At 36.2% G+C, this 14,236-nt stretch overlaps 1 protein-coding gene across 1 annotated transcript in view; it reads left to right on the top strand.

Annotated features, from left to right (window-relative positions):
• Musk (muscle associated receptor tyrosine kinase) overlaps nucleotides 1-14,236 on the top strand; it is a 115,836-nt gene that overhangs the window by 58,152 nt on the left and 43,448 nt on the right. The window contains exons 7-8 of the mRNA XM_033759098.1: nucleotides 6,223-6,252; nucleotides 12,515-12,639. Coding sequence (XP_033614989.1) covers nucleotides 6,223-6,252; nucleotides 12,515-12,639 — 155 coding nt within the window. The remainder of the gene's footprint in view (nucleotides 1-6,222; nucleotides 6,253-12,514; nucleotides 12,640-14,236) is intronic.

Raw genomic sequence — 14,236 nt, forward strand, 5'->3', positions numbered from 1 at the left:
CTATTTTCTAAATTTTTTTTTTTAATCTCAAAAGACTGGACAGCTTCATGACCCCAAAGTTAAATAGTTCTACTCACATATATCACCAATTTTTTGAGCTCACAGTTCCTTTTCTGTGTTCTGTTTCCTTCTGTTTTCTATTTCTTATATCTGAAATATGTTCTTCATTTGTTCTTTCAGTGACAATGCGGAAAGCAGACTCTTTTTGCCTTTGTATATTTGAAAAATATCATTATTTTACACTAATCATTTAGGTCAGCGTTGAAAGCCCATGTTGGCAGATACTTTCCCTCAGCCCTTATCCTCTGATTCTGTACTTATCGATGAGAACTTTCCTGTCATTTTAACTGTACTTCTTTGATTAGTAATCTAGCTCTTTTATCTGGTAATTTTATATTTTACTCCATTAACAACCAATGTTTTTCTTATAATTTATCATAGTGCCTGGTACTGACAGTTCAACAAATTACAAAAACAAATTATTGTTGTTCAATCGATTACAGATCAACTTATTGTAAACAATAGACAGTTCACTTTATTGTCCGTATGAGTCAAGAATTCCAGAGTGGCTTCCCCGAGCCACTCCCTGGGTTGTATTTGCATTGAAGACGTGGTCTACATCTGCATTTCTCTGACAACCCAGCCAGGCTGGAGGATCCAGATCAAATATGGCTTGCTTTAGACTGGGTGCAGACGGATGCTGGCTGGTGGCAAGTCTCTGTTCATCCCCATGTGAGTGCCTCCACAGGATCATCGAGTGTCCTCACAACATTTTGTCTTGCGTATACTTCTGCTTGCCTGGGATTGAATAGAGAGCAGGAGGAACTTTTTCTAATGGTCCAGCCTCAGAAGCCCATTCACAGATACTTCTGCCCCATTCTACTCGTTAGAAATGAGTCACTAAGTCCACCTCAACTCTAGGAGAAAAATTAGATTCTACTTTTGCAAGAGAGGATTTTTGGACAAGTTTTAAAATCACAAATTATTTTGTGTCAAATTATTATCAATCCATCTGTATATTAATTTCCATAGTGGTTTGCAATCCCACTGCCCCTTGGAAACATCAGGGATTTTTAAAAAACTTCCACAAGATACACATTCCCAATGTTCCAAATTTATTTTCCCCATTTCTTATCCAATCTTTCACATTTCTCTCTCTTTTTTGCTTTGGGCTAAAGGCTCTGTGATTTCTTAAGTACAATTAATTTATTCAGTAATTTGTCTTTTGACTCTGTCCATGGTTGAGTTTATCCTCCTTTCTGTGTTATGTGTCAAATTCAGCTACCATATTTTTTAATTTCTAGTGTTTCTATTAGTTTTAGAATTATTTGCTTGTACATCAATTTTGTCTTTTTGTTTCATAATTTCTAGTTCTTCTTTAAAACAAGAAATAGGTTTTGTTTTATTTGTTTTTGGTTTTTGGTTTTTGTGGTGCTGGCTTTCCCCCTGAGCTATGTCCCCAGTCCTTTTGCATTTTTATTTTGAGACAGAGTCTCTCTAAGTTGGCCAGCCTGGGCTTGAACTTATGATCATCCTACATCAGCCTCACAGAAAGCTGAAATTTCAGATATGTGCCACCGTCAGCTTTTTAAAAAAGTTATTATATTACTCTATTTGTTTTCTTCCAGGGTAAATTAATCTCCTTATTATGGAATCCATTCAATTTCTTAGCATTTTGTTTTCCTAAAGTGTTTCGAAATTAAGATTTGCCCTGTGAAGTATTCTGTCCTTGAATTAATTTCTCCTTTTTTAAATTACTTTTGGAGGATGCTTTTAGGAAACCTTTAACTATTTCATCCTAATAAAGTGTTATAAGTGAATTTAGGATCCCCAATACGTCATGTTTTGGAATTCAGTCCACATCCAGCCATGAAGGCAGTGGAACACATGACACACAGTCTGGATGCAATACCAAGACTGCTTCTTTGTCTTTTCACAATTATGGACACTTCATTTCTGCCCTTTGGTTTCACGCAGTGAGCTGTCAACCCCCATCTTAGGTGTTAAGCTGTTAGACAAATCAAACATCAGGCTCCCTTTCCCTATTTAGAGGACCAGTACTCATATATTTTGTTTATCAGTTATATTTTGTCCACTTTTAATGCACTGACACATTTGTCTTGTTTTTGACCATGTCTTTGTCTTTCTAGATAATAAAAACTGTATATTTATTCTAGCTAGGTGATTTTTGCACCATCATGATTAGCAGTTTTCACACTTAGAAGTATTACATATTACATGTGACTTCTATCCCGTGAAACATGTTATAAATAATACATATTATTATTCAAAGGAGTGGTCATATATTAATTTTATAGTAGCATTTCTAACCAGGGGGCCTGAGTCTGTTTTCCTAACCTTTATGTGATATGCCACTACATGATTTATTGCTTGCATTGCCTTGATCCTAATCATTGTGATAAGAAATGGGCTAGTATACCTGGAAACTCTCTAAAATTCTCATATTCCAAAGACCCCCCCCCTTTTTTTTTTGGTACCAGAGATCAAACTCTGGCCCTTGCGCCTGCAAGGCAGGAAGCACAACCACTGAGCCAAATCCCCAGCTCCGAAGAACAATTTCTTAAATATCTCAAGTACCGTCCCTTCATGATTTCAATACTTGACTATTGCTCAAGCTTCCAAAACACTGAACAATTTTCTAAGGTAGAGCTAGCCAGATCATATTACTTCATTTTCATGTTTCCCATGATAATTCCATATGGGAAAGAAGTGCCAGGGCTTCCAACACAGAGTAAAAAAGGTGGACTCTCCCTTTGCTCTGAGACCTCAACTCTAAGCAGTCAAATTCATATTATCTTCTTGGCTCTCCTCACTTTTGTGGCCAAAATAATGAAAACTTCTCCACAGTTCCACAGTTCTGCCTGTTTCTCTTTTGGTTTTGTCTCTTTTTCTCCACAGTCTCTATGACCTGCATGATTTCATTAAATGTATTATTTTTTATCACTGTCAGGGAATCTTGATGACTTCCCTTCCTGTTAACAACAGATATCCCCTTACATGTGTTCTCCAATTAACTAATGTAGTGAGTTTGATAGGAAAAACTTATTTTATGTTTCTTAGAATAAGGTCTTACTGCATATGCAGTCAAATTGAGGAGACAGACCTTAATAAGAGTAAAGTAAATGAAAATGAACATTGGATATTCATGATTTTCACTTGAATCAATGAGCTAACTATACTAAACTAAATGATTAGATGACTGCAAATCAAAACCCACAAATTTATATTTCTAGAAGTGAAGCATTTAAAAAGAAGATTGCTATTCTTTTAATTTGTTAGACTTTACATTTGTGTTTGGTTTAACTCTGAATATCGCAAAACAGGGGGAACTGATGAGTTCAAAAGCGAACGGTGAGAACGGGGAAGGAACTACATTATTACATTTGGCAACATGAAAAAACTCGCTGGATATTTTCTCCTTCATATCTAGTGGTAGAAGTATAATTACTGATGGGCGGTAATTATAAAGAGATTGGTTTTAATTTGTTTTGATTTAGAGGATATTCTTTTTTAAAAATATTTTATCAAAATGGGCTGCTATAATGATACTGAGTTCTCTATAAATACAAATATTCAAGAAAACGATGGATTATTATTTAATTTGAACAGTGAAGTGAATAGATTATATCAGTAAGAACATTCTTTGATTTTTATTCTAATTATCCTACTGGACAATCTCAAGAAGGCATGAGGGCCAGGGGTGTAGCTCAGTGGTGCCACCACCTGCCTTGCAAGTGCAAGGTCCCGAGTTTGAGTCCCACTATGCCCCCCCCCAAAAAAACCAGAAAACAAAGGAAAAAAAAAAAGAAGAAGACAAAAGGAAAATTCATGACTGATCCAAATGGCAAAGAACATTTATTGAGTGATTATTTTCCTATAAGACACTGCATGAAGAAAAAATAATAAAAAATATGGTATTAATCCCCATATAGTTCTAACCCTTTTAGAGACGATTTAAAAATCTGTTTGGAAGATAAGACCAATGCACTACATATAAAAGTTAAATGAGAATATAATGATTAAATATGAATAAAGACCATGAAACAGAATATTTAAATATTGGAAAATGTAAAACAGTAATTTGGGAAATAAAGAAAGATTACAGCATGCTGGGCAAGCAGGGGACATGGAAAAATTAGGACTCCAGTCTGATCTTAAAATGATCAACAAACTGACATACTGAGTCATTGCGCCCAAGTTTCAGTGGGTTTTACAAATGACTTGTCCATAATTTTGTCTAACTTAAAGTAGCTTCAATTGTGTTTGCATGCATAGATATGTGTGTATCAATGCACAAGCATGTATACACTTATGTATGTTTGCATTTATGCATAGAATGATATCTGAAGTATTGATATGAAAGTGAAATTTCTAGGAGAACACCTAAGCTCCCTTTTAGGAAAACAACAGATTTTCGATAGTTTTTTATTTCTTGAGTTGGTTCTATTTATCTGTGGTGGTACCGTCTTTGAGCACTTTGTGTTGTTACCAATCCCCCAAAGAGCAAGAAAAATGAGCAATATTAGTAACAATAACAGATGAAAAACATCAAAAGAAATCAGCATTGTCCACTACCAGGTCTGTGCTCAAAGTATAGTTCAAGCATTGTCCAGTAAAAGATCAGTGGAACAAAATTTATAGGAGACTCAGAATTGTTCTGTACTTGCTCTAGAAACCTAAAAAAAGACGTGTATAAGAGATCCTCAGAATTGACAGCTGCTCTTCAACTTGAGTGAAATAGAAATTTGGAACTACACTAGCTGTGGAGTAAAGGCACTTATTCCCACAGGAACTCCATGACCATTCCAACTATTATAACTAGTTACTCAGTTAGTTTTGTAAAAAAAAAAAAAAAGAAAAAGGAAATTTTGTTTCCAAGCCTGAAAACACGCAGATCATTGCAGGGAACTCAAAAGACATGCTTAGCCAAAAGAATTCTAATGAATTAATTCATAGGTCTTAGAAGTTTTTAGGTCTATTAGGACCTAACCATGGATACTTAAAAAAAGAAAATGAAACAAGGAGGTGCTTCTGACTTGGTGAAGGTAGAGAAAGTTTGTAACACCATAAAATCTAAATAAGAAATTATAAATTTGTTTAAATTTGAGGGTATTGGGTTTTAGCTGTAAGAACATGACCTCGCTATGACACTAGGCTAGAGCAGAAGACTCCATGTCTGAAAAAGAGGTTGAATTCCTGACAAATCTGAGTCAAACATTCTTCATCTGAAAAATGGGCTGATGAATTATACTCTGTCACAGAGATATCAGAATTCAGTGAGATGAGGTAAAACATGCATAAAAATATCCACCATCTGTGAAGAGCTGTGTATTCCTGTGATTAGAAGTTATTGACAATAGCATTACTATTCTTTATTTATTAACAAATATTGCAGTTGGCCTATCATTAACTCCAAGAAAAGTCTGAACGGACATGAATAAGTATACCTTCAGGAAAGAAAAATAGAGCTATGGTTATAATAAACAGTTTGGAAAAACTGCTTTTGTTTTTGTTATCACTCCTCTATGATTTTTTTAAATTTGTAAATTCTCCATCCACGAGGTACAACTCAGTGATCCCCACCTTTTCTTTCTGCAGCACGCTTCACCGGTAGATTCCCAGAAGGTAATGGCTTGCTGATCTTGTTCTCTGGGCACTAAGTCAGTGTTGTGGATCTCTGATGGTGCAAGGCTCTGGTTCCGCAGAAACCCCCTAATCCCGTTTACCACAACAGGAGTCTATTGCCATAGAAATGATAGCTGAGAGCCCACATTCAACATCACTGACTTCATAGCAAGGCCTTATAAGAGGAGAAGCCAAGCTTCCAGGAGGAACAGAATTTATGAGAATAGTAGGGACTCTGTTGTCTGGAAAGAAAGGGGGATTGTCCAGATTAAAATAAAAATGCATGAATGAGCTATGTTGTTGGGTATGCTGTAGTTTATTTTCTGTATAATACTGCCTGACTAGAAGTAGTAATTTGGAATCTTGTGTCATGTAATAGGTTGCTTTCAAAAAGGTCAGCAGTTCCCCCTACCCCCGATTGCATTTGTTTCTTATTGAATTAAGAAACAAGCAGATTCTAATTAATCAGGTTGCATCATCGATGTTCTCTAGTCAAAGATTTCCCTTTTCATAACGCATTGTTTTGTTTGTGTGTTTGTGTGTTTATTGTTTGTTTGGTCTTGTTTCTATTAACAGAAGAAAGTGAACCTGAGCAGGATACTAAAGGTATTTTTTTTTAACTTTTTGTACTGCTTCTTTTTCAGTGCATGGCTCTTTTCAATTGTTTATTTTTACTGATCTTCCAAACAACTCTGAGTGCCATAATTTTATTAAGAAACAGCCAATGACCTATAGGGGATATGAAGTCACAGCATTGAACAGTGTTAGCAGATAGACTGCTTTGTTATATGAACTGCTTATTGACCATTTACATTTCTTAAGAAAAGACTGCAGCAAGAGAACTGTTTTAATTGGGTGTCCTAAACTCTGGAAACACAAGCAAGTGAAATGTAATAAATCAGCATATGAGCATAAATCCAGCATAAGTTGGAACACAAAGTTACTCTTTGTAACAGACTTCTCTTTGGATGGGTGGGGTTAAAATTTTGGAGAAATGTTAAGATGCCAGATTAGGCTTTTATTGGCATTATTTTAATAGGAAAAGCAGTATTGTGCAACTTCTCTAAGTTAATAAAAAGTACTTCATTTTAATTGCATGCAGATATGTATATTTCATGGAATAAGTTCAGAAGAAAGTAACTGGAAATCAAATTTTTCTGGGAAAAACCCTGTTGTGGAGCATGAGTTTTCCATCACAAAAAGTACCTTGAATTTTGAGTAAGCCCCACATTTTACAACCTTTAACCTACTCCTAATTTGATACTTTGGGGATAAAATTACAAATTCTCACATAATAACACTTTTGACTCTAGGGGTTATTTAGACTGTTATCATTTAAAATAATACTTCCTTAGAATCTCAAATAAAGTGAAAGTTGACCATCCTTTAATCCAAAATGCTTGGGATCAGAATGTTTTGAATTCAGAGTTTTTAATATTTTCAAATATTTGCATAAGCTTTACTGATTGACCGGCCCTAATTAAAAAATCTGAAATCTAAAGGGCTTCAAAACTGAAATTTTTCAAGAGTCATGTCTGTGCTAAAAAAGTTTCTGATTTCAAAGCATTTCAGATTTCTGGTTTTAAGGATTGTTCAACCCAGTATTTGAAATGTTTTCCTCTTTCTAAATACCATCTTGCTTGTAACCAAGTTCAGGAAGAAACATTTCACCTGGTTATGTATTTTTTTTAAAGATTTTTTTCCCAATCTGTTCCTATTAGTCATTAGTTGTTGTTTTTTTAAAAATCATGTATGAACCTCTTTAAGGGAAGATAGAACGTAAAAACAAATAAGAGAAAATAAAATGCATGTGAGTTCATGGTGTCCTTTTTAAATAGTGGCTCAACAGTAGAAATCGATCAGAGATGTAAATCTTCTTCTGATTGTTCCCTTATCAAAAAGAGAGAAGTAGCTCCCCTCAGGCCAAACTGCTTGCTAGGGATTTAATTTGGTTCCACTATTCTCTGAGCTTCCCATTATACCAGTAGGGCAAATTCGGAGTCAAGGATGGCCGTATCTCCTTAGTACATACTACAACTGTACAATGAAAATCAATAAGAAGACATCACGTATCTGAAAGTACTTTGGGGCAGGGGATTTCTCTCAGTGCTTCTGCCACCTACCTCGCAAGGGAAAGGAGCAAAGTTTGATCCCCCATACCAAAAAGAAAGTTCTTTGAAAAATGGAGGGAGGGCTGAGGATTTAGCTCAGCATTTCAGTGGACCGCCTTGCAAGCACAAGGACCCTAGTTCAATCCCCGGTATCAAAAAAGAAAAAGAAAGAAAGAAAAGAAAACAGAAAAATGAAGGGAGTGGGGGAGGGGCAGGGACAGATCACAGTATGGTTGTGTTAAAAAAAAAAAAAAGACTAAAATTGCTGCCTGTTTAAGCCCAATTTTGAATATGAGTCTCAACTTGCAGTTACCTCTATAAATATGGCCAAGAGAAGCAAAGCCCAAAACTCATGAACAGATTCCTTTAGAAAAAAACTGGAGATAAATGTATTACCTGTGTGGACTTTTCATGCTGGAGAAGAACAGTAACTTATCTGTCCTCAGGCAAATGAGTGTCAAAGATATCAAGGTGAATTGAGGAACGCTGGATAAGGCAAGAGGAGCTAGATGTGTTTTTTTCTTTAAAGATCCATATCAAATCATTTTCCAAACGATTAAGTCATTTCATATGCAGTTTACTTGTTTATGTAACTAAAATACTAATGTATTTTTATTCATTCAAAAAAGTACAAAATTAGGATATTTGACACACTTTTTTGGATAAGAAACAAAACACATTACATTTTTTTCACATTGAGTTTATTGGTACATTTTAGGTTACAGTACAGTTACATTCATCATTCAGATCTTGTACCTTTACATGACAGGTCTTGGTTCTCATTTTCCCCCCATACCCCTGCCCTCCCTTCACCCCCTCCACCTTTCCCTATTTACAAAGATTTGTTTCCATTTTTTTCATTTTCTCATATTTTTTTCTTTTGCCTTAGTTCCTTTCCCCAGCACATTGTGTTTTAAATTGATGACCAGGATGCGTTTCCAGGCTGTGGTTACCACTAAAATATTGGGGTTTATCAGTGTACTGTGTCCAAGCACTACATTATCACCCATGGAGGTTAGTTTGACGTTTATCTTTTCTGCAGTTGACTTTAGTGTTCTCAGTGGTTGTTAAATGTTTTGGAATTCCTTCAGCATCCCCTCACCTTTCTTATTTATGACTGGATACAAAGACAGATTGGTAAAAATATATCAGCTTCACTGCTGGTTAAGCTATGTTTAAAAAAATAACTTTTTTACTTCATCTAATAACTAGACTAACAATTTCTATTTCCTCATCCTTGTCACCCTCTCCCCACTCTTTCCTGTTACTTCTAGTTGTTGAGTGGAGAAGCCCTGACCTGGTGAATTTCCCACCACACATCAGCACCTTTCCCTTCACACATGCAGGATAGCTGGGAGAACGGTGCATGGAAGGGTGGTACACACAGCAGCATATACAAGACTCCTCCCCTATTCTTCCCACAGAAGTCATTCATTCCTTCATTCATTCAGCAAATAACGATCGATCACCTACCATGTACTACACAGGAGTCTGCAGATAGACACAGATGGAGAGATACATCAATTAGTCTGCATTCATGAATAAAGCAAATCTTACCCTTATGATGCTTATGTTCCAGGGCAAGGGGCACTCCAACAAATAAGCAATCGATTCAGCATTTATGAAATAGTGATGGAGAAAATTAAACAAAGGTAAAGAAAATGAAGACAAGAGAACATTGTGATAGTGAGACATTTAAATAGAAACCCCAAAGGTATTTAGAACCTCCGTTGAAAATAGAAAGAAACCAAAAGGAAGCATTGAAGATAGTTTTCCATACTGGAAAAAAAGCGGAGGGGGGGGTTGAGTCTGTATTTTATCTTTTGGAGAGAATGTGAGTCAGGAGAGACCAGTTTGCCTGGTCTTTTTACTTCTCCTAACTCCCTGCACTTTAACAATGGAAGTCAGAGAAGGGTATATCTGCCTCCTAGGGGAAGAAGAACAGCCATTATCAGCACAGTGTCACACTCATGAAGCTGGAAGTAATGCCAATGATACTCTCTCATGTACCCTTATGTTCCCCACTAAAGCTGCCAGGAAGTTCTGAGATGGGGAGAGAAGAAATTAATTTAACTCCGGTGTCAGCATGAACAGTAAAATAGTAATTGACTCTCTCACTTATTTACTGTTTGACATAATGCTTAGCTGTGTTGTGTAATATGGATCATCAGAGGTTTTGCAATGAACCCAGGTGATATTTCAAACAATGTAATACCATCCAAAAGAAAAAAGGCTGTATATTACAACAAAATAAACCCTCTCTGATTATTAAAATGCCAAGAATTTTAAATTCCCCAAATTAGAACTTTTGCCTTTATAAATTAAAGGAGAAAAAAATAATCTAGATTTCATTCTTCTCCATTTAAAAAAAATTATTATTATTATGGTCATCTTCAGCCAGAAGTCTCTCATACAAGTTCAAGGGCACAGTCAATGTTAATAAAACATTTTTTCCAGTATTTATGAGATTGAAATACTCCAAGTCCATATTTCTTCAGGATCTTGCTTGTTTCATATTCTCACAAGCCAAGGGACTCAGGGATCTTCATTGCAGTAGCCTCTCACTCAAAAACTGTACTGCTAAAACCTACAAGAGTTATCCAGCCAAATGGTACACATGGACTCAAATATTTTCTGCCAGCGAGGTCTCTCATTTTTGCTACCAGAAAACACTGACATGAAGAATACCTGTGTACACCCTTGCTAGGATACCAATTAGTTTTTCTGGTTATCAAAAGACCACAGTCTGTAAACTTAGACCCTTGGGAAAACAAAAATCCAAAGAGAACCATACCTTGTGAAATCCCACTTAAAGCTCTTTTACTCTACAACAGTTAACTCTTCTCCCCATCCCCACTGTTATATATTTATGGAAGAAACTAAGTTATTTGCCATTTCAAATTTCCTAAATTCTGGATTTTACTGAAATGCTTCTCTATGGTATTATTTAATGTTGCTGACTCTCTATTATTTATTTTATTTTATTTTATTTTATAGATTGGTAATTAGACTCCAGAACTTGCTTAAAGTCGGTCTCGGTTTTGCTTTTGGGGTAGACAGATTCAGCTGCATTTTAAACATTTAATACTATTCTTGGCTATAAAAAGTTTTTTTCAACTACTCATAGCGTGTGAGGACATCGCCATTCTTGCTGTTTTGTTCTCCTGGATTTGGGTCCAATGGGATTTTGCTGACCACAACCACCACCAGTATGGATTGAACCTAGGGCTTTCACACTAAGCTACATCCCTTGTCCTTCATTTTTCCATTTTGAAACAGCGTCTTGTTATATTGGCCAAGCTGGACTCAAACTTTCAACCTTCCTGCCTCAGCCTCCTCCCAGACTACTGCAATTAAGGCATGTACCACCATGCCCAGATAAAGTCAATATTTATATATTCAAAAAGTCAGAGATTTCACCTCTGAGATCCTCAATATCAAAACATAAAAGGTCAAATTAGTTCAAATCCTCAAAAACAATCCAGTTGTCAAACAAATCATGTGTCCCTTTATCTTATTGATTTATGTAATCTTTTTAAAGAGGTTTTCAGCAATCAGACCAACTTCAAACACAGTTCTGGGCTTGATCTATGATTGTCCTGCACATCCCCTGTCTGATATACATTATCTCCCTAAACTTTTAGAATCCAAATGCCACAAATTTCATTTAACTAGAAGAACTAAGCTTAACGGGATAATGTTAATTTGGATTTCATACTTTAATACTATGTTTTGTGAGTAAGTCCTAGAAAACAGCATGCAGGAGCACAGAATATTGCATTTTTAGTATGGTAGGAACTCAGAAATACTCTGTAATAGTTTGAAAGAAAAACTGGATTTAAAGTGAGGAGCCAGGAAGTTAGGTTTCTCACCCATCGCTTTTATTACTTTGGGAAAGCAAACTGCAATTTGGTTTCTTCATCTACAAAACAAAAGCAAGAATCTAATCCATCTCTAAAGTATCTTCCAAGTTTATACTGTGATTCTAAGTACCTTCCAGTTTATTGTACATTCTAAGCCTCAATCCCACTCTGCATAAAGGTAAAACTTCTCACATCAGAAGATCTTCCTCATATTTATGACTCATTCTCCTACTCACACCTCCTTTAAAATACTCTTTTACTTTTTTCCAAATATATTGTCTTGTTCTATAAAAATTATGACAGATTTTGTCTGTCTTCCTGCTATGACCAGTTGGGGTGTGAAGCATTAATTATTTCATTCACTCAATAGAATTTTCTTCGGTGGTGCCATAGGTGCTAATACAGCCATAAACAAAGCGGGCAAGGTTTTGGATTTCAGACAATCTAACAAGACAGGGAAATAATAGACAAGCAAAAAATAAAATGACTTTTAGATAGTGGCAAAGTCTGTAAAAACAATTAAAATAGGATGATTAAAAACCAAATGGAAGAAGAATTATGTTATATATTGGGCAATAAAGGAGGGCTTTTCTAAGAAAATTTCACTTCAACAGAGATTCAAATGGAACAAGGAACTTGGGGATGTACGTAGGAGACCGAGAAATAGCAAGGGTAAGACCCTAAACTGGGAATAAGCTCAATGTGTCTTGGGGTGAGAAATGCAACCTAATGGTGAAAAGGGCTTGGAGACCAGGGCGTGTCATGTGCTATTGTCCTTAAAACAGAAGGGAGGATCCCACGCCTGGAAGCTGTTCTCATTTGCACTCTTAAAAGACCACTGGAGCTTCATGTTCTCTAAAGGAGAGTCACTCACCACTTCTGTCTTCCTAACAGTTTTTGCCAGAATCCTGCGGGCTCCTGAATCCCATAATGTCACCTTCGGCTCCTTGGTGACCCTGCGCTGCACAGCAACAGGCATCCCTGTCCCCACCATCAGCTGGATTGAAAATGGAAATGCTGTGAGTGTTGTGAGTCAGGACTTGTTTGGGGAAGACCCATTGGTGGTAAATTTCAAGGTAGAGCCTTTATTTGTACAATTACCCTGATTTCTGTCATTGATACCACCTGCATCTACCTACCTTCTTTCCTTCCTTTTTTTTCTGTTTTGAGTTTTCCAATATCTTTGTTGTAGGGACCACTGCTGTGAAAATTAAGCTCCAGAAGTTTGTTTCATTTCTTATTTCATGGGGAATAGTAGAATATCAAATGATTACAATTATTTTCCACATGTAAAATAATTTTTATAAAATGCATCAGTGAAAGGCTAGTTGGCTTTTATTTGCGATATGGGATTCAATTGCAGATCTGTTTTGTTGCCTGTTTTTCCACTGATGCTTCCTGTTATGGTTGTTATTTAGAATGCCCCTCCCCACATCTCATTGTGTTGAAGGCTTGGTTGGCAGCTGTGAGTTTTTGTAGTTATTGGATCATGAAGGTTCTAATGTCAGTAGTAGATTAGTCATGTATGTATTCATAATTTGATGGTGTTACTGGGAACTGATGGAAACAGGAGATGAGGCCTGATTGAAGGCATCATCAGGTTGTGACCTTGGGGGTTATGTTGGATGGTACCTGGCCCATTGTCTATGAATCTTTCCCTTGCTCTCTGCTTCCTGGCTGCTGTGAAATGAGTGGGTTTGCCTGGCCCTTATGCCTCTTGTTTCTGCCTTGTCACAGACCTAAAAGCAGTAGAGCTGGCCAACTATGGACTGAATCCTCTGAAACTGGCCAAAACTAAATCTGTCCTTCTTTAACTTATTAGATATTCGATCATAATGACAAGAAGCTGATCAACATACTTGTATTATTTTCTTGTGTGTCTAGTTATCTTTGATTACTGGCTATTTGGTATATTGGGGGAAAGAATGTCAGAAACTATTTTGACATCTAGCTGAAGGTGTTTTCTCCCAGAGAGAAGTTTTGCTTATTTTTGTCAGGAATAAATTTCTACCACTAATCATGGCTGAAGCTAAGCTCAAGGTTTGAAGCTTCTTGGACATCCCAGATCATTATAACATGAGCTGTAATTCTCCATATGGGCTGACTTCACTTGTAGTTCACACTGACCTATCCCTGATATCTAGTTCTTTGAGTTCTTAATTCAATGTATATCTTACTATACTATAAATCTTTATGGGCTCTGGTTTTGACTTGTTTCCCCACTCCTTAAGCCTATCCCCCCGCAAAAAAAAGTTCAAATTTTCTAGGGTTGGAGAAAGCTCTCATGGAAAAAAAAACTAAGCTTGTTATACTGTTTAAATTATTTTTCAGTTTTGATTTGCTTCAGTCAGTATGATGGTTCATCTGAATAATCTGGTTCATCAATATCTAAGAAAGAGACCCACCATGGGTTGTTATTATTATATTATAGGTTCTACCACTTGTTTAATTATGTTCAGTTTACAGCTAGTTATCCAGGTTCTGATTTTCTTTATGAGGTAAAGAAAAATTTTATATGTAGTTTTAGGTATGTATACCCTTAAGTTAATACTCACTACCAAACTGCAGCCCCATTCCCAACATTTTTATTCCTAACTCTCTCTCTCTCTCTCTCGA

The sequence above is a fragment of the Fukomys damarensis genome, unplaced genomic scaffold, assembly GCF_012274545.1.
Source record: "Fukomys damarensis isolate Sample0158 unplaced genomic scaffold, DMR_v1.0_HiC HiC_scaffold_36, whole genome shotgun sequence".
Taxonomy (NCBI): Eukaryota; Metazoa; Chordata; class Mammalia; order Rodentia; family Bathyergidae; genus Fukomys; species Fukomys damarensis.